The sequence below is a fragment of the Lynx canadensis genome, chromosome D2 (genome assembly GCF_007474595.2).
Source record: "Lynx canadensis isolate LIC74 chromosome D2, mLynCan4.pri.v2, whole genome shotgun sequence".
Lineage (NCBI taxonomy): Eukaryota > Metazoa > Chordata > Mammalia > Carnivora > Felidae > Lynx > Lynx canadensis.
Window position 1 is genome coordinate 72,845,249 of NC_044313.2, and position 22,175 is coordinate 72,867,423.

Here is a 22,175-nt window from a genome sequence, read left to right on the forward strand (position 1 = left end):
AGCAGGCAGGGTAGGAGGAGACTCCAGCTCGACTCAGATCAGTTAGTTCCCTGGGTGTGGATCGTTCCCTGAAGGCTGCCTCTGTAATCCCAGCTTCCCAGCCTCCAGGCACATCTATCCCTCTCTCTCCGGCCCTCACACATTTGAAATATGTACAAACAAGAAAAGGTGTAAGAACTCAGAGTGGGGCAGGCGCGTTCCACTAAAACCCTTGCCGGTTCTGGAATGAGGTGGCGGGATGGAGCAGAGATGAGCTGAGTGTTACAGTCCCTCTACCTTCGATTTGCAGAACATGGCTTTGCAGCCAAAGCTCTTTTCACTGGGGGCAAGCTGTGTTGTGCAAAGTCAGAGATCCATCAGACGAACGGTAGTCACTTGTAATTTCTGTGGCTTCCTCCTCTTCAGACTCTCTGAACCTGGCATGTCGTGTGATGAATGCAACACAGACAGGGGCACCTGGGTGGCTCAGTTAGTTGAGGGTCCGACTTTGGCTCGGGTCGTGATCTCATGGCTCATGAGTTTGAGCCTCGCGTCGGGCTCTGTGCTGTCAGCTCGGAGCCTGGAGCCTGCTTCGGATTCTGTGTCTCCCTCTCTCTTTTTCGGCCCTTCCCCACTTGTGTGCTCTCTCACACTCACGCGCTCTCACTCTCTCTCTCTCAAAAATAAGTAAACATTCAATGAACACAACACAGACAAATGAAGCCTAGCGTGAAAACCCACGAGTCCTGAAGATGCCTTCTATGAGGCCAGATTTCCGTAACTCTTCATTATGGCGCTGCTGAGATTTGGATATGTGTACAGGTGCACATAGGTCAGACCCCACCACCTTTTCCATGAAGCCTGGTAAGGGAGGATTTACCCTTCACGTGGCTGCAGTCCTGTGGTCCAGCCCAGCCTCATCAGGTGCATTCTACTCCCCCTGTGACAAGGTGACGTCTGGGGCGAGTCTTCACCCGGCCTCCTCTGCTTCCTCCGTCAGGTTCTGTTCAAGCTCCTCCTGGGCAGTGCTAAGTTCGGAGAAGCCGCCTTATTTTTGTCCATTTTGGGTGTGTTTAACATCCTCTTCATCACCTGTATTCCCGTCATCCTCTACTTTACCAAAGTGGAATACTGGAGCTCCTTCGATGACATTCCATGGGGAAACCTTTGTGGATTTTCAGTCCTCTTATTGAGTAAGTGTCGATCACCCCGTCAGAATCCCCGCCGTCAGAAGCAATGATGGGTGAACAGGACCGGGCAGCTCAAGGGGCATCTGCAAACCCATGCCCTGAAGAAGAAAAGCATTCTGTTGTTATGCTGAAATTCCCAGTGCTTTTCAAGATGGTTGAGTCTTTGAAGACTGTTAAGTCCTTGTAAAGATGGCACTGGATTCTAATTCAGAACCACAGTCGAGGCAGTAGTAGCCATGGTCACTGCCGCTCTGAATAGTGACCTACTGATAACAGAACTGATAACAGAACAGTCCCCACAGGACCGGTAGGGAGTTGGCAAATAATACGCGCAAGGTTCTTAGAACAGTGTCTAATACACATGGGTGTCCAATAAATATTATCAGTTATCATTACTGTTAATATCATCATCACCATTCCTTGATGGAAGGCGGGTCTTAGGCAGAAAAGTGGCCAAGAAGGTGCCTCGCCCAGTTTCCATCTAAAAATGCATAACCCGAAGCGCCTGCCATGGTCACTGCCGGCAGAAAGCACCAGGATGTAGGATGAGTAGGATGGCCCCGGCCCTCTTTTCCAGTGCCTTCCCCCTGACCACCTTTTCCGGATTTCTTTTCCCTTCTTCAGCGCTCAGGGAAGGGAAGAAAGCTACATAATCAGGGTGTTCGACCCTAACCCCCACCCAAGGTCACTGAGTCAGTGGTAACTCCCGTGACTCCAGCCTCATCAGAGAAGGTGGGGTGGGACAGACCAGGGAGGCTGTAAAGTCCAGGGCCAGCCACGAATAACACCCTCTCTCTTCTTTATTTCAGCATTCAATATTGTATTAAATTTTGGAATTGCTGTTACGTATCCCACTCTGATGTCTGTTGGAATCGTCCTCAGTGTACCTGTGAATGCAGGTAAGCCAGTATGGCTTCCAGTATCTGCTTGCACACACACACACACACGCACACACGTGTGCACGCTTACAAACACACGTACTCACACACACTCTTGCTGTGCCTGCCATGGAAAGCAGGTTTAACCTTCTGTATAAAAAGAAAGCACTTAGGGGTGCCTGGGTGGCTCAGTCGGTTGAGTGTCTGACTCTTGATTTCGGCTCAGGTCATGATCTCACGGTTCGTGGGATCGAGCCCCATGTTGGGCTTCATGTTGACAGCGTGGAGCCTGCTCACTCTCTCTCAAAATAAACAAATAAAAAACGAAAGAAAGCAAGCATTTAGGTACAAGTCGGTGTTTCTCATATATACGGTATTTCTCCAGAATGCATTGATTTTCACGTAGCACACCAAAGTACAGCTAGTCTAAAGCCATCTCAGGGCTAACTGCCGTGAGGACCGGAGAGGAGTAGCATTCATATGAGTAAGAAGCATGGAAAAATATGTAGCGGGAAGAAACTTTTAACTTTTGCAAGTGACTTTCTGGGGCAGAAAATGTGCTCAGGGTGTGATGGGTACGATGTAGGGTTTACAGACTGAAGGAGCGTGCACGTGATTCTCCACCTCCCCGGAGAGCGAGAGCCCTTTCCCCCGGTGACTCGGGACCTTGCTTTGTTTTCTGCTGGGGACAGTCGGCAGCTCTTCCAAAACTTTGTGGCCGCCTGCCCCCCACCTTCCTCCTTTCCTGGCTCATCCTGGTGGCAATTTTGGATTTTCTTCCCGTTAGCACCCCCCCACACACACCTGACGCCCCCGTATAACCTGTCGTTAGCCGGAGAAGGGTTTGTAAATCTCTTCTCTCTGTAGCACTCGCCCCGTTGACAGCTCTCAATTTCTGAAGCCTTTTCCTGTGATCTGGTTCCTCACCCCTCCTGTCCCACTTGTTCTGTATGTGCCTCACCCTGGCCCCAGACCCTCCTAGGGGTACCTCAGGGCAGCGTGTGGAAAAAGGCCTGGCGGGGGTGGCAGCACGGGCTCCGCCCACCTGGAGGATGGTGGTCCCAACCCATTGCCTCGCTGGGTCTTTGCCTGTCCCACCCGAATGTGAAGGTAGTACCTGCCCTCGGTCAATATCTCAAAAGGCTGAATGCGTCAGAGAGAGCTGGTAAGAAGCGGTCCTCACCGTGAGCCTCCAGACACTGCTGCCTTCTGGAAAATCACTTCTCAGCTTACCCCCTACCCCTTACGGCGTCTCTGTAGTCACGGCGTTCTTCACTTGGAGAAGGCGTATCACAGGTGGTTCCTAGACGGATGCTTACTTTGACCGTATCATACAGCCAGGGGTTTGAGAGAGAAATCAGCATCATTTCTCATCACTCACCTGCAACCTAGGAGTTTAATTCTGCGGCCAAGGAAGGGATCACATCCAATTCCCCAGTGGAAGAGAGGAGCAAAGGTGGCCACGATTACCTGATGTGTCAGAGCGGAGCCTTTGGGTGGTTTCCCGACCCTCCCTGGCGCCTATCTGGGGCGCAGCCCGTGGGCCCTGCTAATTGACTGTCCCCGTCCGTTGAATTCACAGAATGTTCCGCCATTATTAAAAATTAAAGCCTTGCCGAATTGCAGTGAGACAAAAGAGGCACTTTAGTTCCACAAAAGGGCTGCTAACAGTTTCTCTTCCCGTTTTAACTCTTATCCCTGTGTCTTTCTCTGCCTCCCCTAGTGGCAAGGTGAGAGGCAGGGAGGGGAGGCTGGGGGGAGGCAGGGAGAGTGGAGACCCGTGAGGGGAGAAGGCCAGAAGCCAGGCCATGTCCGGGGCCACATCCTGGGCCCACACGTGGAGAGCCGGCGACCGCCGGCCAGCAAGGTGGCTTTCAAAGGCCGCGTGCTCGAAGCCAGCAAACGCTCTGTCACGAAGTGATAGAAAAGTAAGCAGTTGGTGTCTCTTGTGTAGAAGGCGGCCTCCAAATTTGCTTTTTCTGGCTTTTAATTAAGAACGCAGGGAAATAAAGCAAAAAAAAGGAAAAAAGAAAACCCTTAATATCCCCAGTGGTTTTGACCATTCAGCTATGAAGAGAGTGATGGTGTGGATTTTTATGACTGGACGTTAACCCTGCTTCTCGCTGTGTTCCCTCACCCGATGTGGGTCGGGTATGAGCCATGTGCCCCGTGGACCTTTAATAAACTTGAATAGTCAGTGACGACCCAGGTGGCTTTGAAGTGTCGTGCTAATAACGGCCTGGGGCGGAACAAGAATTTATATTTATTATCTTCAAAACACCAGTGTGAGTTTGGCCTTTAAACCGTACCTATGCGGATATTGGGAAATAATGCTTTTAAATTATAAATACAAAACGTCATTGTAAAAAAAAAAAAAAAAAAAAACAAAACATGAAAAGTACCAAAAATATAAAGAAGGCAATAATGTTTTCATTATCCTGCCCGTCCCCCCTCCCCCGGATCCTCGGGAGGTGGGCCAAGAATAATCGTCCGGGGAGGGGGGGGTGTATCTCCAATTGCCCCCCCCCCCCACCATTAATTTTGCCTGTCACATAAATCAGTGCCTGAACTGAGGTGCCAGGTCAGTTTGGGCAAGTGACATACAAGCGCCAGGCTTATAAAATTGAGAGGCAGCCCCTGCCCGCAAGGAACGAAGCCACCCTGAGGAAGACCCTGTGGTCAAGGAAGACCGCTTCCTGCCGGCCCGCGAGGGGACGCCCCAGCCCCTGCGCCTGGCTCACCTCCGAGTAACCCGGCTTTTCTCGGTCTCGTGCAGTGGTTGATCACTACACCAGTAAGATCGTCTTCAACGGGGTCCGGGTCATCGCCATCATCATCATCGGCCTGGGCTTCCTCCTCCTGCTCTTGCCCGAGGAGTGGGATGTCTGGTTGATCAAGCTGCTGACCCGCCTCAAGGTGAGGAAGAAGGAGGAGACGGCGGAGGGCGCTGCAGACCCGGGCTCTGGACCTCAGAGCAAGAACAGAAGAGCCCGCCCTTCGTTCGCCCGCTGACCGTGGGCCCTCCAGAACTCTGCGGCGAACGCTCACGCTCGTTGTTAGTGACTTGGGGGGTCTCTTCCTGGCGGGGGCCCCTCGGTTTGGTAAGGTGTACATACCTGTACAGTTCCGGTAATCTGCGGTAAGTTATACGGTATTTATTGGCATGTCCAATTTGCTTGCTCTTTTTCCACATCAGACCTTTCTCCTAAGGTTACCAGTTCAAAATGAGAGCGACGAGAAGAGCCTCTCGGCCCTTTTTCAGGGAATGTAAAGCTGGTTACAGTTACCCTGGCATTGATTGTCCGGGGACGACGAGAGGCAGGGCCAAGTGTTCTGAATCTTAGCAACTGAAAATTTACATTGCACACTGTGATTACTTTCCAGCTATGGTAGGGTCATATTTTGTTTTATACCAGAGCTGTATTCTTAATTTTAAGGGATCTCAACGAACCAAAAGCTGACTGTTCGGTCAATCTGGGCGGACGGAGGGATGGATGGATGAGGACGTTAAGAGGTGACGCGGAAAAGGGAAACGGGCTGCAGAACCCATCGACTGCGGACTTAACCTCGGGGTGACGGTTGGAGGAGGACAGGCCCGCGCCGGGTGACAGAGAGGGAAAGAGAAGCCCAAGCCCCAGCTAGCTGCTCTCCTGTGTCTGTGTAAGATCACGCAAGAGAAATTACAGTGCCTTCTACAGAATTTTCGTCTTTACCTACGTGAAGCGAGGTGACATTGTAAGTCACTGGCGCCGTCTTCTTATTTAGGTGTAAAAATCTTTAGAAACCAGTAAAACTATATATGTGCGTGTGTGTGTGTGTGTACGAAAAATGACAAGCTGGTGACCTGTGTAATGGCACATGGTTAGCGGTGTGCAATGCACAGACAAGGTAGACTATGCCGGAGGTGAATTGCTTTCACTTCGTGACCAAGCTGGAAAAATTACTTCCTGAACCTGTAAACCTTTTTATGAAACTTTTAAAGCACCGGGCTGTTTACTTACACAATTTAGGTCTGCCAGAAAAATTCTATCTGTGATAGATCTTGTAAAGAGGGACAAGGGGGTTAGAGTTTACTATTTTTGAAGTTTACATTGTTACATACGAAATGGAGACCTTATTTTGAAATGTTGTCATAACCCAATGGTGCACTCTGTTAACCATGGAGTCTTTCGTTTCATAGGGGAAAGGGGCATTCGTGACCTGAACTTTTTAGCAAATTATTATTCTCAGTTTCCATTACCTGTTTGGCCAAACAGATGAATAAACTATTTAAAAAAGAAGCATTTCGTGCTGTGTTGGTGGCCCCGTTGTTGCATTCCCACGGTGCCCACTCCCGCCCATTCCCGCTCCCAGCAGGTCCCACCCTCCCGCGCCACCAAGGCATGAAAACCCACCCAGCCACCTCAAGGGGCGAAGATTCTCATTGTGACGACAGAGGTGACTGGCACAAAAGCAGAATGCAAAACAGCCATCTGGGCCTCATACAAAATGTCTTGAGGCATCGTCTCCCTCCCCTCCTCCTCTCCCTTCACCCCCCTCTCCTTTCCCTCCAGGCGCCTGCCCCCTACTCAGCTCTGGGTGTTGCTTGTGTCTCTCTTTTTTCTGCACAGACTGCTTCCTCAGCTCACGTTGCCCTCATAGCTACCTCCAAGTGGTGGCCTCGGTCGCCCTGTTGGCACGGTCTTCCAGCTCCACTCCCACCCCTCACTTCTGCCTCAGTGTCCTAACCTCGTTCTGCTCTGTGGAGAATTTGAGGTACCAGCCTCAATATTCTGTTCCAGGCAGCTGCAGCCAGGGGCCATGAGGTCCAATGTCTCTCATTCTGCAGCTGCAAACGGCCAGGTTCTCTAAGGATGGGTGGGGGGGAGGGGGGGTGGAGCAGAGAGGAGAGGAGACCACAAGCTTCTTCAGGACACGTCACCCTGCCAGCCACACCTAGAGCGACCATACACCATGCATCACTTGCTCCTTGGGGTCAGAACTGGTGAGCTGATGCTCAACATCACTCATCATCATCAGGGAAATACAAATCCAAACCACAATGAGGTACCACCTCACACCTGTCAGAGTGGCTGACAGTGACAACTCAGGCAACAACGGATGTTGGCGAGGATGCGGACAGAGAGGATCTTTTTGCACTGCTGGTGGGAATGCAAACTGGTGCGGCCACTCTGGAAAACAGTACGGAGGTTCCTCAAAAAATTAAAAATAGAACGACCCTGCGACCCAGCAATAGCACATTTATCCAAAGGATACAAGTGTGCTGTTTGGAAGGGGCACATTTACCCAATGTTTATAGCAGCCAAAGTATGGAAAGAGCCCAAATGTCCATTGACAGATGAATGGATGAAGAAGATGTGGTTTATATATACAATGGAATATTACTCGTTGATCAAAAACAATGCAATCTTGCCACTCGCTCCAACATGAATGGAGTGTATTATGCTAAGCGAAATTAGAGAAAGACAAATACCATATGACTTCACTCATATGAGGACTTTAAGAGACAAAACAGATGAACATAAGGGAAGGGAAACAAAAATAATAACAAAAACAGGGAGGCAGACAAAACATAAGAGACTCTTAAATGTAGAGAACAAACTGAGGGTTGCTGGAGGGTTTGTGGGTGGGGGGTGGTGGGCTATATGGACAAGGGGCATTAAGAAGGATGCTTGTTGGGGTGAGCACTGGGCGTTATACGCAGGGGATGAATCACTGGGTTCTGCTCCTGAAATCATTATTGCACTATATGCTAACTAACTTGGATGTAAATTAAAAACTAAAAATAAATTAGAATAATAAATAAGAACTGGTGAGTTGAGCTGTCCAAAGCAGAGAGCTCCCTGCCTGATGTGTCCAGTGTGTGCTGTGAGGGGGAACCCCTCAGCCCCCTTAGTGGAGCCTGGACGAGTCACCTCCATGATTTTGTTACGTCAGGGTGCCAAACATTTCCTATGGAAGCCACAGCATGATAAAGTTGGGAAGGCCTACACTAGAGAAGATTTACCCCACTCACCCATTTGGCCTAAAAGACGGTGAAGACCCAAAAGAATTGAAAGCAGGGACTCAAAGGGGTATTTGTCCACTAGGGTCATAGCAGCCTTATTCACAAAAGCCAAGGGGTGGAAGTACCACAAGTGTCCATCAACAGATGAATAAATAAACAACATGTACACACAGTGGAATATTTTTCAGCCTTAAAAAAAAGATTCTGACACACGGTACACCATGGATGGACATTGAAGACATAATGCTGAAAGAAAGAAGTCACAAAAGGACAAATACATGATCCACTTATATGAGGTACCCAGAATAGTCAAGTTCATAGACACAGAAGTTTGGTCGCTAGTGGCTGGAAATGAAGAGTTTTCATTCAGTGGGGACAGGGTTTCAATTTTGTAAGATAAAAATGTTTTGGAGACAGATGGTGGTAACGGGGCACAACAATGTGAAGGTACCCAGTGCCGCTGAAACGTACACCTGGAAATGCCTACATGGTAAATTTTATGTTATTTGCATGTTATAATAATAAAAAAAATATTAAAGGTGAGGTATGTGACATAAAATGGTTAAAACTCTCAGGAATGGTTAATGGTCCTCTCAGGACATTATACACACGAGTTGGAAGAGGGTTGAGGGGCTTTGAGAGCTTTCTTTCCAGAAAGGATACAAACCACGTCTTCCCACCTCCACCCCAAGCAGGCTTCAAGGACTGGTGTGAGCTGTGGCTAACCCAGAAGGGGTCTATGAAGAGAAGAATCCCAGAAAGAGAGTCCCTTCCAGTGGAACCATGGCGTGGCTTTGAGAAACAGGCTCCATCAGTGCTCTGTCTGGGGAATCGTCTGCCCTCTAGAGGCCAGTCTGGATAGCAATGAAAGGATTCTTCCAATTTTGCTCCTTTGAAGAGTAGAAGGAAAGACAGAAAGTACAAAGAGGATACGGGGCCTCTGCTGCTGATCAGGGTCCCAAAGACGCTTAGAAGCCTCCAATCCTACCTTCTCTGTCAGAAATGTGGCCATTTGGAGCCAGAGGACACGAAGTGACCAGCCGCCTTGCCACATCGAGTCACAGCTGTCTCTGGGAACTCATACCTGCTCTGCAGACGCTCAGGCTGAAGAGAAACAGGAGAGAAGAAACTGTTGCCAGAGAACCTACCACCCCGTAGAACAGGTGTGTTTCCAAATCTAGCCAGGGACGCATAATGTGGAGTTCTTCATACTCGATTTTGAAAATAAATGATTTGTTCTAAAATTGGAATGTGGTTGTGGTTGTACCATTCTGTGAATATTCTAAAATTCAATTTCGGGGTGCCTGGGTGGCTCAGTCAGTTAAGCATCTGACTTCGGCTCAGGTCATGATTTTGACGTTTGTGAGTTTCAGCCCTGCTTCGGGCTCTGTACTGATAGCTCGAAGCCTGGAGTCTGCTTCAGATTCTGTGTCTCCCTCTCTTTCTGCCCCTCCCGCACTCACATTCTGTCTCTCTCTCAAAAATAAATATTAAAAAATGTTTAAATAAAATTCAATTTTTCATACACTTCAAAGGGGAGAATTTTACAGCATGTGGATAATATCTCAATAAAGTGGTTTATTAGATAATAGATAAACGGTTGCCCCACGAAATGAGTTAAAATGCCTTTGCCAAAATCTTACAAGCAGAGAGGACATTTCCTGGGTAGTTGGCTTGGTGTTGGCTGCCCGGCATCTGATCCCTATTTAAAACAGCACATTGCTTCGGTTCGGAGGCTGAAGGGAACAGATGTTCCATATGGGCGCCACCACCCCTCCCCCCCACAGTCCAGGGAGGGAAAGGAGGGGTGAATTGCACTTGGCCAGCAGGCTGCAGTCTCCTAGGACTTTGGTTCTGGAGCAAGGAATACCAGACCCCGAGGAGCAGCCTAGGAGGGCCGCGCTGACCAGCCAGTCCCCGGGCTCCTGGCCGTGGCCTCAATCCCCACCCAGTGTGGAGATCCATGGTTGCTCCCTGGTTCCAAACAGATCCTTCCCATGCAGCTGGGCTTGTGATGGCTGAGCAGGACTCCTCAGTCAAACTGCTTTAAGGATGACTAGGAATGATTTATAAGAAATGCATCAATGATAGAGAAATAAAGAGGATGTGAAAGTTCTCCACAGTGCTTAAAACATATTTTTTAAGTTTATTAATTTTGAGAGAGAGAGAGCACAATCAGGGTAGGGGCAGAGAGAGAGAGAGAGAGAGAGCAGGCTTTGCACTGTCAGTACAGGGCCCAGTGTGGGGCTAGAACCCACAAACAATGACTTGAGCCCAAATCAAGACTCAGATGCTTAACCAACCGAGCTACCCTGGCATCCCAGAACATACATTTTTTTAATTCTTTAATGTTTATTTTTTTTTCAACGTTTATTTATTTTTTTGGGGACAGAGAGAGACAGAGCATGAACGGGGGAGGGGCAGAGAGAGAGGGAGACACAGAATCGGAAACAGGCTCCAGACTCTGAGCCATCAGCCCAGAGCCTGACGCGAGGCTTGAACTCACAGACCGCGAGATCGTGACCTGGCTGAAGTCGGACGCTTAACCGACTGCGCCACCCAGGCGCCCCTATTTTTTTATTAAAAAAATATTATACACTTATTTATTTTTGATAGACAGGCCACAAGTGGGGGAGGGGCAGAGAGAGAAGGAGACAGAATCCAGAGCAGGCTCCAGGCTCAGAGCTGTCAGCACAGAGCCCGACGCGGGGCTCGAACTCACGAACTGCTAGATCATGACCTGAGCCAAAGTCGGACGCTTAACCAACTGAGCCACCCAGGTGCCCCTAATGTTTATTTTTGAGAGAGGCTAATGGCCTGAGCAGAGAAGGGGCAGAGAGAGGGGAGACACAGAATCCGAAGCAGGTTCCAGGCTCTGAGCTGTCAGCACAGAGCCCAATGCGGGGCTTGAACCCATGAACAGTGAGATCATGACCTGAGCTGAAGCCAGACGCTTGACTGAACCACCCAGGCGACCCCCCAAAACATATTTTTAAAAACATTTTAAACAATGGTATTTTCCCTTCCATATTTTTTCTTGTATTCAGCATTGTCACATTTTTGAACCCCCCCCCCCTTTTTTGAAGTAATCTCTACACCCAACATGGGGCTCAAACACACCACCCTGAGATCAAGAGTTGTATGCTCTACAGACTGAGGCAGCCAGGCATCCCAAGAAAACCCTTTCCTTGAGTTAAAATACTGGTAAACTTCAGCCGAGGTCAATCTTCTCTAAATTATCAAACAAACAGTTACTGAAATTATGGGAAATGAGACTTCATGTAATTACAGTGTAATGAGTTGTGAATTTTAGCTCAGAACAAAACATGGTGAATTTTTTTTCTCTTACTGAAAAAAAGAATATGCTTCCTGGGGAGATTTGGAAATACACATAAAGTCACAAGCCAGTAATAACTGCAGTTGTATTAGGAGCCTCAGGAACAGTAATGGCAGCAGTCTAAAATAGAGGAAAATGGCGGAGAGGGAACCCGATGGCTGGGGAATCTCCCTGGGAAGGGCACTTTCTCTCTGAGAGCTGACATGAACACATAAGAACCTAAGTGTGCCTTCTTGGCTTTTGACTTGTAAATACAAGTATCTCCATAGAAAGGCATCCTAAGGAAGAGATACTTCACCATAAGAAAATAAATGAAATGAATTTAAGAACCTCTAGAAGGTTTCCTCCAGGAATCCATGTTTACTCCTTATTAGAAATAGAAGAGCAGCTGGGCGCCTGCGTGGCTCAGTCGGTTGAGCGTCACATTTTGGCTTAGGTCATGATCTCACAGTTTACAAATTCGAGCCCCGCATCAGGCTCTGTGCTAATGGCTCAGAGCCTGGAGCCTGCTTCGGGTTCTGTGTCTCCCTCCCTCTCTGCCCCTTCCCCACTCAGCTCTGTCTCTCTCTGTCTCTCAAAAAATGAATAAACATTAAAAAAAAAAAAAAAGAAAAATAGAAGAGCAGCTGGCCACCTACCTACTCCCTTCAATTTCTTAGGAATCTCCTGAATTCCAGTGATGTAGGGGAATCTGAGGGGCAAGGCGGAAGCAGCCGTTAACCCAGGGTCTTACAGGATACTGTTGGTGCCCACCTAATGCAGCATGCCTGAGGGGAGAGGGGGCACTGTGTAACACCAGGTGCCGTCACACGCACACCTGGTGAGTACCCCAAGCTCATTCACTTCCAAAACGTATTCCTAATCACCAGATAGCTCTCCCCTGAGCAGTGACTCTGGGACCCAGACCCCTTCGCTATGGCTCTTCATCTTCAACATGCAACTTCAAGATGGCGACGCTCATCCACAGGCTAGAGAGGAGAGGCCTGGAAGTAGCTCATCTCACTTCTGCTCAGAGTTCAGGAAATGAGTCAGTTTGATGGACCTCCGGGTCAGTCTCTGCACGCAACAAAGGGGGAGATTTGGGTATAAGGAAAGCAAAACTAGCGGTATACCCTTATGGTGTTCTTTTTTCAATTTACACCTCTATCCCGGATTAGAGTTTGGTTTTTTTAATCCCCAACCATCCTTCTCTGGCCCCTCCATTTATGAGAACTGTAAACTCAGTTACACCAACTAGATGTAGTTCCCTCTCTCCCTGTTCTCTGATTTCATCCCCATTGAATTTGTGGAACACCTTCTTTTATCAACTGAAATATGTGGAGAAGGCAGCCTCATGGGGATGCTGGTGGTTTCACCACTTTTCTAGGATTTTGCAAATATCTGTGCCCAGTAGGTAGCCCTGCTGAGTGGTAATGCGCAGACGTTGGATTTCATCAAGGACCTTGTGTGGGTGTGGGTGTGGGTGTACCCATGCATGTGCATTTGCTACATTTACTGTGAGCTCTTAGTACATATTTTGACCAATTAGGCTGCTTCCATTTTTTAAAAATTTTGTTTAAATCATCCACGAAAGCTAATCACTAACTAGAAATTACAATTTTTTTAAATAAATGATACCATATGGGGCTGGGTATTGATTCATCCAGCTGCTACCTGGTAACTTTCTTAAATCCCTTTAGCAAGCAATGATCATCTACAGAGATCCTGGTATTTTTCTCCAAAGCTTAATTTTTTTTAAGTCAGATATTACTGTTAGCACCAATTTAAAGTCCAAAGCACATTGGGATATTTAACTCTCTGCAGATCTGACTCATCTGCGGGCATTATTGCATCAAAAGGCTTTACGGGTTACTTTTGGATTGCTGGACTTCTAGACTTCTCCTAAATTGTAAGTTTGTGTTTTCTGTTTTTTGATTTTATCTGTTGCAGAGTGTTTGGCTTGGTGTTTCTAAGAACTTAGAAAATAATCCAAGTTCTGTTATCTTTATCCTGCATAAAAATGCTATTAGAATTTTAGATGCTGAGGGGTGCCTGGGTGGCTCAGTTGGTTAAGCGTCCAACTTCAGCTCAGGTCAAGATCTCACGGTTGGTGAGTTCAAGCCCCGCATCAGGCTCTGTGCTGACAGCTCGGAGCCTGGAACCTGCTTCAGATTCTGTGTCTCCCTATCTACCCTTGCCCACTCACTCTCTCTCTCTCTCTCAAAAATAAACATTTAAAAAAATTAAAGAATTTTAGATGCTGAAAGATAGCTTTAAAAAATTTGATCAAGACTTCTGAGCGCAAGATGAATGAAAAGGTTTTGAAGGCAGAGACAGTAAGAAGGACGTCTGCTTCTAAAATGTCAACTAAGATAAATCAAAATACTAGGAAATGCTATGAAACTCTGGTCCCCAGGGTTTCAGGGATATGTTTGTGAAAGCAACTTAAAAGCTGCAGAATGTTCTATGACTCTAATAAGTGGTTATCAAGGGACTTGCCACAAGGCCATGTGGCTAGGAGAGGCAAAGCAGGCTGTCTTCATTGACCACCCCCCTCCCAGAGCCCCACTCTTTGGTTTGTGGGGCGACCACACAGAGGGAAAGGCTCTAAGGACAAGCTTCTCGGCTGAGTGATTTTATCAAGGGCCTTCCTAGAAGCATGACAGATGGTCTCCTGGGACTTTGGAAGATCTCGGTTAGCATTAAAGCTCTGTAAAGGCTGGGTATTTTCTACAAATGACACCGTGCCCATAAGTTCCTTTCTGGTATCGATTTCTAACTGAAGTCAATGGTAGGTTTTTTGCCACCCCAGCAAAATGACCAGGCTACCCATCCCCTACTTCTCTCGTCAACTTCTCAGCCACCTTGGACCTGATTCTACTAGTCCTTCCCTTTCCCTTCAACTCGCAGTTCTTTCCTCCACCAGATCTTCTTCTGCTCCACTGACTGTACTTTCCTTTGCGTGCAACTAACACCACCAGCACCACCACCCCGAAACAACAACGACAAGAGTCAATATTTGTACGTGTTTGCAACTTACCAAGCACTTCTCATGGGTGTGTTCACACACCCAGGCACAGTCCCCACAGCTCTTCTGGGACCTCACTGACCAACCTCTCGCCCTCTACAGCCCTGCCTATGGGACATGGCCACTTGTTTATATTTCTGAATCCTGGGTTGGAAAGTAGTACACTCAATCCACTTTGCTCGGAACACTCAGAAATGGAGATTCGATGATCCATTCATAATCCCTACATTGCCCCGAATGAAGAGTGCGTTTGTTTGGAAGATTGAATTTGCACCAAAAGTGTATCATTTCCTCTTATACCTGGATGAATTCAGCACACACTGATGCTACTTTACTATCTCTGTGTCTCTAGTCCTTACTCTCTTTCCCTTAGCTGATATGCTTTGTCTTCAAATTCCTAAAAATAGAAATCTTACAAGGTTCAGGGCAGAGCTATAGTAGAAGAGTGCAGTGGTTAATAACATGGAATTTAGGGACAGACAGAACTGGATTCAAAGCCCAGCTCTACGATTTATAGTTTTGTGACCTTGGGCAAGTCACTTGACACGACTGAGTCTCAGTTTTCTCACCTGTCAAATAAGAAGAAAAACAGTCTAGGGGCGCCTGGGTGGCGCAGTCGGTTAAGCGTCCGACTTCAGCCAGGTCACGATCTCGCGGTCTGTGAGTTCGAGCCCCGCGTCAGGCTCTGGGCTGATGGCTCAGAGCCTGGAGCCTGTTTCCGATTCTGTGTCTCCCTCTCTCTCCGCCCCTCCCCCGTTCATGCTCTGTCTCTCTCTGTCCCAAAAATAAATAAAAACGTTAAAAAATTTTAAAAAAATTAAAAAAAAAAGAATAAAAACAGTCTAACTTAGAAGATCATCAAGGTAAAACAAAACACTATGTATGAAAGCTAAGCACTGTTTCTAGACATAAGTAGGTACTCAATAAACGATAGCATCTGGGGCGCCTGGGTGGCGCAGTCGGTTAAGCGTCCGACTTCAGCCAGGTCACGATCTCGCGGTCCGGGAGTTCGAGCCCCGCGTCGGGCTCTGGGCTGATGGCTCAGAGCCTGGAGCCTGTTTCTGATTCTGTGTCTCCCTCTCTCTCTGCCCCTCCCCCGTTCATGCTCTGTCTCTCTCTGTCCCAAAAATAAATAAACGTTGAAAAAAAAAAATTTAAAAAAAAAATAAAAATAAAAATAAAATAAAATAAAAAAACGATAGCATCAACATCATCACCACCACCACCACCACCAGAGCACATCTTCCAAGCTTGAGCAATCATTTCCTTTGAAGAGCATTCCAGCCCATGGCCTTTTCCATCCAAGGCCACCTTGCCTCCCATTTCATCCAGTTTTGTGTCTCTAATTTTCACCTCCTTGAAAATCACTTCCAAATCTCTGCCATCTACAAATCTGAGTTTTTAACCACCTCCCAGACATTTCTCCCGATGTGTCCTAGCAGCCCCTCAATGTTAACATGTCCCAAACTATACATTCTATTTTCTCACCCGGAAAACCATTCCTCCTTCTATTGGTGTTAATTGGCATCACTATGATCTTGTAATAGTGCATAAAATCTTAATACTACCTTTAACTTCTTCCTTACTCTTACACTAGCAATCACTGTATGATTCACATCCAAGTCGGTGGTGTTGTAACTCCAAATCATGTGTAGAACCCTCCCCTGCCACCCACCCCACCGCTACTACCCTACTTCATTAATTTTTTTTAACGTTTATTTATTTTTGAGACAGAGAGAGACAGAGAATGAACAGGGGAGGGGCAGAGAGAGAGGGAGACACAGAATCTGAAACAGGCTCCAGGCTCTGAGCTGTCAGCACAGAGCCCGACGCAGGGCTTGAACTCACGGACCATGAGATCATGACCTGAGCCGAAGTCGGACGCTTAACCGACCAAGCCACCCAGGCACCCCATTTCCTAGTATGTATCACCCAGGGAGTTCCAAGTCGTCTGATCTGTCCTGTAAAGCTGGGGTTGTTTCACTGTCTTGCACAAAGATCTTCAGAGTCTTTATTAAATAAACCGTTATTAAATGCTTTATTAAATAAACTGTTAATCCTGAGCCTGAATTCAAGGCCCACCGCAATTTGGCAGTAACTAATCTTTCCAAACTCACCTGCCACTACAATCACCAACATCTCCTGCCCTTCAACCATACTAGACTATTTACTATTTCTCAGAGATACCGTATTTTCTCTTGTCTTGATACTGCTGTTAATTCTGCATAGAATTCCTCCTCCCTCTCCCTCTTTCTGCCTGGCCAAATCTTACATGTTCTTACATGTCTACTTCCAATGTTTCCTCCTTAATGAAACTCCTCATTTACCCCATGACAACTAATATGCCTACTTTGTGGCCTGCACAGAAATTTCTCTATCTCCGGTGCCACACATTACAGTCAAAACTTCTCTCTCTTACAGTATTAATATTCCTAAGGGACAAAAAACAAAACAAAACAAAACAAAAAACTGTGTTCCTTAATTTTTGTCCTTTGCACCCAGCAGGGTCCCACATAAACAATAGGATGTATTTATTGAATTGGCTCTTTTTTATAAGCTTTTAAAATAATTAGACATGATTTATAACAATTATGTCAATTCCCCTTGGACAGTACAGGGTGAACATCTCAGTCATCTTATATATCCCATAGTCAACATCATAGAATTCTCCCAGGATCCTGTCAAATAATGATTAGGGTTACCTATTTCATCCAAAATAATATCAGTGTTTTCTCTATAATCCTAAGGTTCATGAACATGTTGGCACATGGTGGGCAGCGTTAAGCCTCTTCTTATTCAATGTGAATTGTGTGTCCTCTGGACTTCCAATAACTAGTGCAGGGTTCAGTTTCCCCATTTCTATGGGAATCCTTATCATGCTAGTCCTTAATGTCTATACTGAATATTGGAAAGGGGTCTAATTGGTGCTTGAGTTTATACTAGCAACCCTTAATGATGGCACAGGAAAGACTGAATCTAAAATGATCCTTCCTAAATCGGAGGGATTGCTTGGCTACTGATGCAATCCAACCTTCAGGCGCTGGGAATGGCTTGGATTTTGTTAATTTCCTTCAGATCTTTTTGAGTCATTCCCATTGTTCCCCCCAATAAAGACACTGAAGCTTTATCAAAAAATGCCTGCATAGTGGAAACTCATCTGTCTTCTGACCTCTCAGTGTCCAAGCCTCTAAGCCAAACTCCTGCTGAAAGCTCAAAGCTCCCCTCCACAATGAACTCAGTTGAGTCTTGGCAAAATTTCCTTTAACCCTTCTGAGCCTAGGCTTCTTCAGCCACTCCTGCCCTGAGTATCTGTCATTTGTCCCCAAGTCTTTGACCTGCCACACAAATTAAATATCATTGATATTTAACATATCAATGCATGTTCAGGTAGAAGAGAATGCCTTGAATAAGAAGTCTAATCAGAAGAGAAATGGACAAAAATATGAAAATGTGAAATAACAGTTAGTTAACCAAACTCAAGAAATAAAGAAAAAAATCATCTCAGAAATAAAGACCTTATAAAATACCTAGAGATAATAGATTTGCTGAAAATATTGAAACCTGAGTAGAAGAATTATAAAAATCAAGAAGAGTAAAACACAATAAATCAATAAATAGAAGCAAAAGGATCTGGCAAAAGCTATAGATACATAAAATCAACAAATAAAACCCAACATTTACAATATGTGAATGATGAAGTCCCCTAAAAGGAAAACAAAACAATGGATGGTTATATTTAAATTAGTAATTCAAGAAAATTTTGTGAAAATAAAAGAAGATCTGGACATATATAGGGGAAAAATGTATACCTGAGACAATTGACCCAGAATGATCATTCTCAAAATATATTTCTGGTAAAACCTTTAGACTTTAAGGGGAAAAAATTGCTGGAATTCCAGCAAAGATCAGCCGACTCACAAAGCTTTAGAAAAATCAGGTTGGCATTAGATGTCTCAATAATTACATAAAAAGCAAGATAGCAATGGAGAAATATTTTCTGAAAATTGAAGGGAAGAAAAGTGTGAACCCAGGATGTTATATCCTGCCAAAGTGGCCTTCAAATATCAGGCTGTAGAACAACAGTTAGAAAATTTTTTCTGTAAAAGAACATACAGTAAAATTTAGGTTTGGGGGGCACCTGGGTGGCTCAGTCAGTTGGGCTTCCTGCTTTTGATCAGGTCATGATCTCACAGTTTGTGAGTTCCAGCCCCGCGTCGGGCTCTGTGCTGATGGCTTGGAGCCTGGAACCTGCTTCAGATTCTGTGTCTCCCTCTCTCTCTGCCCCTTCCCTGCCCATGCTCTGTCTCTCTCTGTCTAAAAACAAATAAATAAAACAATTTTTTTAAAATGTTAAAAAAATAAAATAAATTTAGGTTTTGAAGACTATATGGTCTTTGTCACAACAATTCAACTCTGTTGTTGTAGCACAACAGGTGCCAAAGACAATATATAGATAGTAGAATAGCTGTGTTGCAATTCAACTTTTTTTTTTTTTTTTACAAAAACTTACATCAGACCACATTTGGCCCATGGGTCATACTTCGCTGACTCCTTGTGTAGTCTGTTGGGCTTGACAATTTTATGCTTTATTTAAGCAAAGAATAAAAATTGAATTGTTCTATCAAAGTACTTCTACCACTTGCAGTGATAATTTAAACAATCCTAAGATATTGATAACATAAGGTAAATTCATCTTCCCACATTTACATATCATCCTGAAGCATTTGAAAATGAATCGTCATAAATATAACATAGCAAGGAGCCGCTTGGGGGGGCTCTGTCAGTTAAGCATCCGACTTTGGCTCAGGTCATGATCTAGTGGTTTGTGAGTTTGAGCCCCACATTGGGCTCTGTGCTAACAACTCAGAGCCTGGAGCCTGCTTTGGATTCTGTGTCTCCCACTCTCTCTGTCCCTACCCCGCTCACACGGTCTTTTTCTCAAAAATAAACATTTTTCAAAAATAAAATAAAGTTATAATATAATATAATATAATATAATATAATATAATATAATATAGCAAAACATGTTTCCATGGAACTTTCTGGCTTTGGACATAGGTGGCTCTTGGTGCTCTGTTTCCCACAGACTTTGGTCTATACCAGCCCCCAGATTCTCCAACCTCCAGCCTCCTTCCAGAGCCTTGAATTTCCTTGAAGCTCTCCCGTGAAGGCTTTAGACTCTTGCCCATGCACTGCATTAGCCTAGATGCTCACCAAGATTGACATGTGTATTCAATATTTATTTAACTCTTCTCTCATACCAAACATTGTGCTCTTTTCTGGGAATAAAGGGATTACAAAAGTTCAACTTTTAAGAAGCATGGGCTAGATTGACATCAGCAAGTTGGTGGAGTCTGCAGCTCCAAGTTCTTGATAGCTCCCTCCCCAGAAACACAAAAACAAGCGGGAACCATGAGTACCAACTTTACCAGATTTCTGTAAAACAGTCAAAAGTTTACAGCAACCAAATGAACGCTGACTCAAGAAAAGGGAATTTCAAAATGGTAGGAAAGTTCTGTGGTCATTTTATTTGCCTTTCCCCTGTGCCCTTTAGGCAGTTTTGGTCTTTAAGCATCAGCAGCCCACGTTTCTGGAAGGGAACCCTGGTCCCTGGCTCTGGAGGAAGGAGTGAAGACCTTATTCACAAGCTACTGTGTGTTATGGACTGAATCGTGCCCCCTCAAGATTCATATGTTGGAGCCTTAAGCCCCAATGTGACAGTATTGGAGAAAGGGCCTTAAGGGAAATAATTAAGAAGAATTGAGGTCACAAGGGTGAGATCCTCATCCAGTAGGGTGGGTGTCCTTATAAGAAGAAAAGACATATGAGAGTTCACACACAAGGAGAGGCTATCTGAGGACACAGCAAGACAACAGCCATCATAAGCCAGGAAGTGAAGCTTTACCAGAAACCCGCCCTGATAGCACCTGGATCTTGGACTTCTAGCTTCCAGAACTGTGAGGAAACAAACTTCTGTTGGTTACTCTCCACCCAGTCTGTGGTATTTTGTTATGGCAGCCTTAGCGGACTGCTGTGTCTACACTGTGTATATGTGCTCTAACCTGCCTGGTGGGTACCTGAAGGACTGACGGAAGGCACTCATCTCTGTTTTGCCTACCTCAGAACTCAGGCCAAAAAAGTGATGAGCATTGCTGAAAACACTGGAGGCTGAACTAACAGTCCTCAGATGTCTGAGGCAAAGATTATAGCTGAAACCCGTATTAGACTGCCTAAGCAAAAGTTGAGGCGAGTTTCTTTGGGAAATTAGGACACTCAAAAGCATCCATGTATACTGGGGGATTTAGAAAGCCCCCTATGCCTTCCAAGGACAAAACACATGCTCAGAAAAGACCCTAAGCTTTCGTTTTGAGTCTTTTCAATGGGACCCTAAACCTTCAGCCTCGTGTTGATCCCTGATCTCAGTGCAAACCTGGCTAAATGCTGAAGGAGGGCACTGACAGACCCAATCTACAAAGATTGTAAGAGGTGCCTTTTTTCTGTCTCTCCTTTTGTATGCTTGATTGCTATGTGTGTTTTTGTTGTTTTTGTTTTCAGCTGCTGGCATCCAAAGAAATCTCTGTCAAATACTAGCCCCCCAAAAAGGTAAGGAACAGATTTCAGTGACCACACGTGGCAAGGAATACAGTCTTTGCAATAGTCGTTTGGGAAAGTCACCAAACAAATGGCCTACTACAGCCTTCAACAGCCAAAACCACAACACAAACACAGAACAAAACAGAAAAGGTAAGGGAGAGAGTACTCTTTCCGAAGTTACATATTAGAATATAAAAATGTCCAACTTTCAGCCAAAAATCACAGCGTCAGTGTGTAGCCTGCCTAAGATTCTCTCTCAATAACTAAATAACTAAATAACTGAATGAATAAATAAATAAACAAATAAATAAACAAATAAATAAATAAATAACAAGGCGGTGTGATAAGTACCACGATGGTTATATATACAGGGTAGATGGGGCGGGGCTCAAACTGACCGCTGGCCTCTGAGAGAGAGACCAGAAATACTTCTACAGAGGAGGTACCACCTGAGTGAGCATTTTGAAGGTAAATAGAGGGGTAGCAGGCTAACAACACAGGAAGTAGCATGCACAGAAATAAGAAGGTAAGAATAGTAAGCCAAAAGTTGAGAACTAGTGACGTCCGAGTTGTCTTTCATACACACTGGTAACATACGTAGCTGTCTTATTTGATTGCACCCTTTTCTGTATCATTCAGAATGTATTCTCTTTTTCCTGGTTTTTATTGAGCTATAATTGACATATAACATTACATTAGTTTAAAGTGTACGATGAAATGACTTGATATATTTGTATATTGTGAAATGAATGTCGCAATAATTTAGTTAGCATCCATCACCTCACACATAGTTAGTTACATGTTGTTGTTGTTGTTGTTGTTGTTGTTGTTATGAGAACTTTTGGAATCTCCTGTCTTAGCAACTTTCAGATAGTGTTAACCATAGCCACCATACTGTACATGACATCCCCAGAACTTATTTATCTTACAACTGGAAGTTTGTACCTTTTGACCCTCTCCACCCATTTCCCCCCAAACCCCCATGTCCCGCCTCTGGCAACCACCAATCTGTTCTGTTTCTGTGAATTTGGCTTTTTTAGCCAAATAAGTGAAATCATACAGTATTTGTCTTATCTATATGGATATGTCTTATCTACATCGATATTTAGATCTGTCTGTGATACATATGTATATATCACATCTTCTTTATCCAGTCATTCATCAGTGGACCCTTCTGCTGTTT

General features: G+C 45.4%; 1 protein-coding gene across 1 annotated transcript in view; it reads left to right on the forward strand.

The window, feature by feature from the left end:
- Positions 1-6,292, forward strand: part of SLC35F3 (solute carrier family 35 member F3) — a 120,738-nt gene extending 114,446 nt beyond the window's left edge. The window contains exons 5-7 of the mRNA XM_030335429.1: positions 980-1,172; positions 1,979-2,068; positions 4,824-6,292. Coding sequence (XP_030191289.1) covers positions 980-1,172; positions 1,979-2,068; positions 4,824-5,059 — 519 coding nt within the window. The 3' untranslated portion in view covers positions 5,060-6,292. The remainder of the gene's footprint in view (positions 1-979; positions 1,173-1,978; positions 2,069-4,823) is intronic.
- The last annotated feature ends 15,883 nt before the right edge of the window (positions 6,293-22,175 follow it).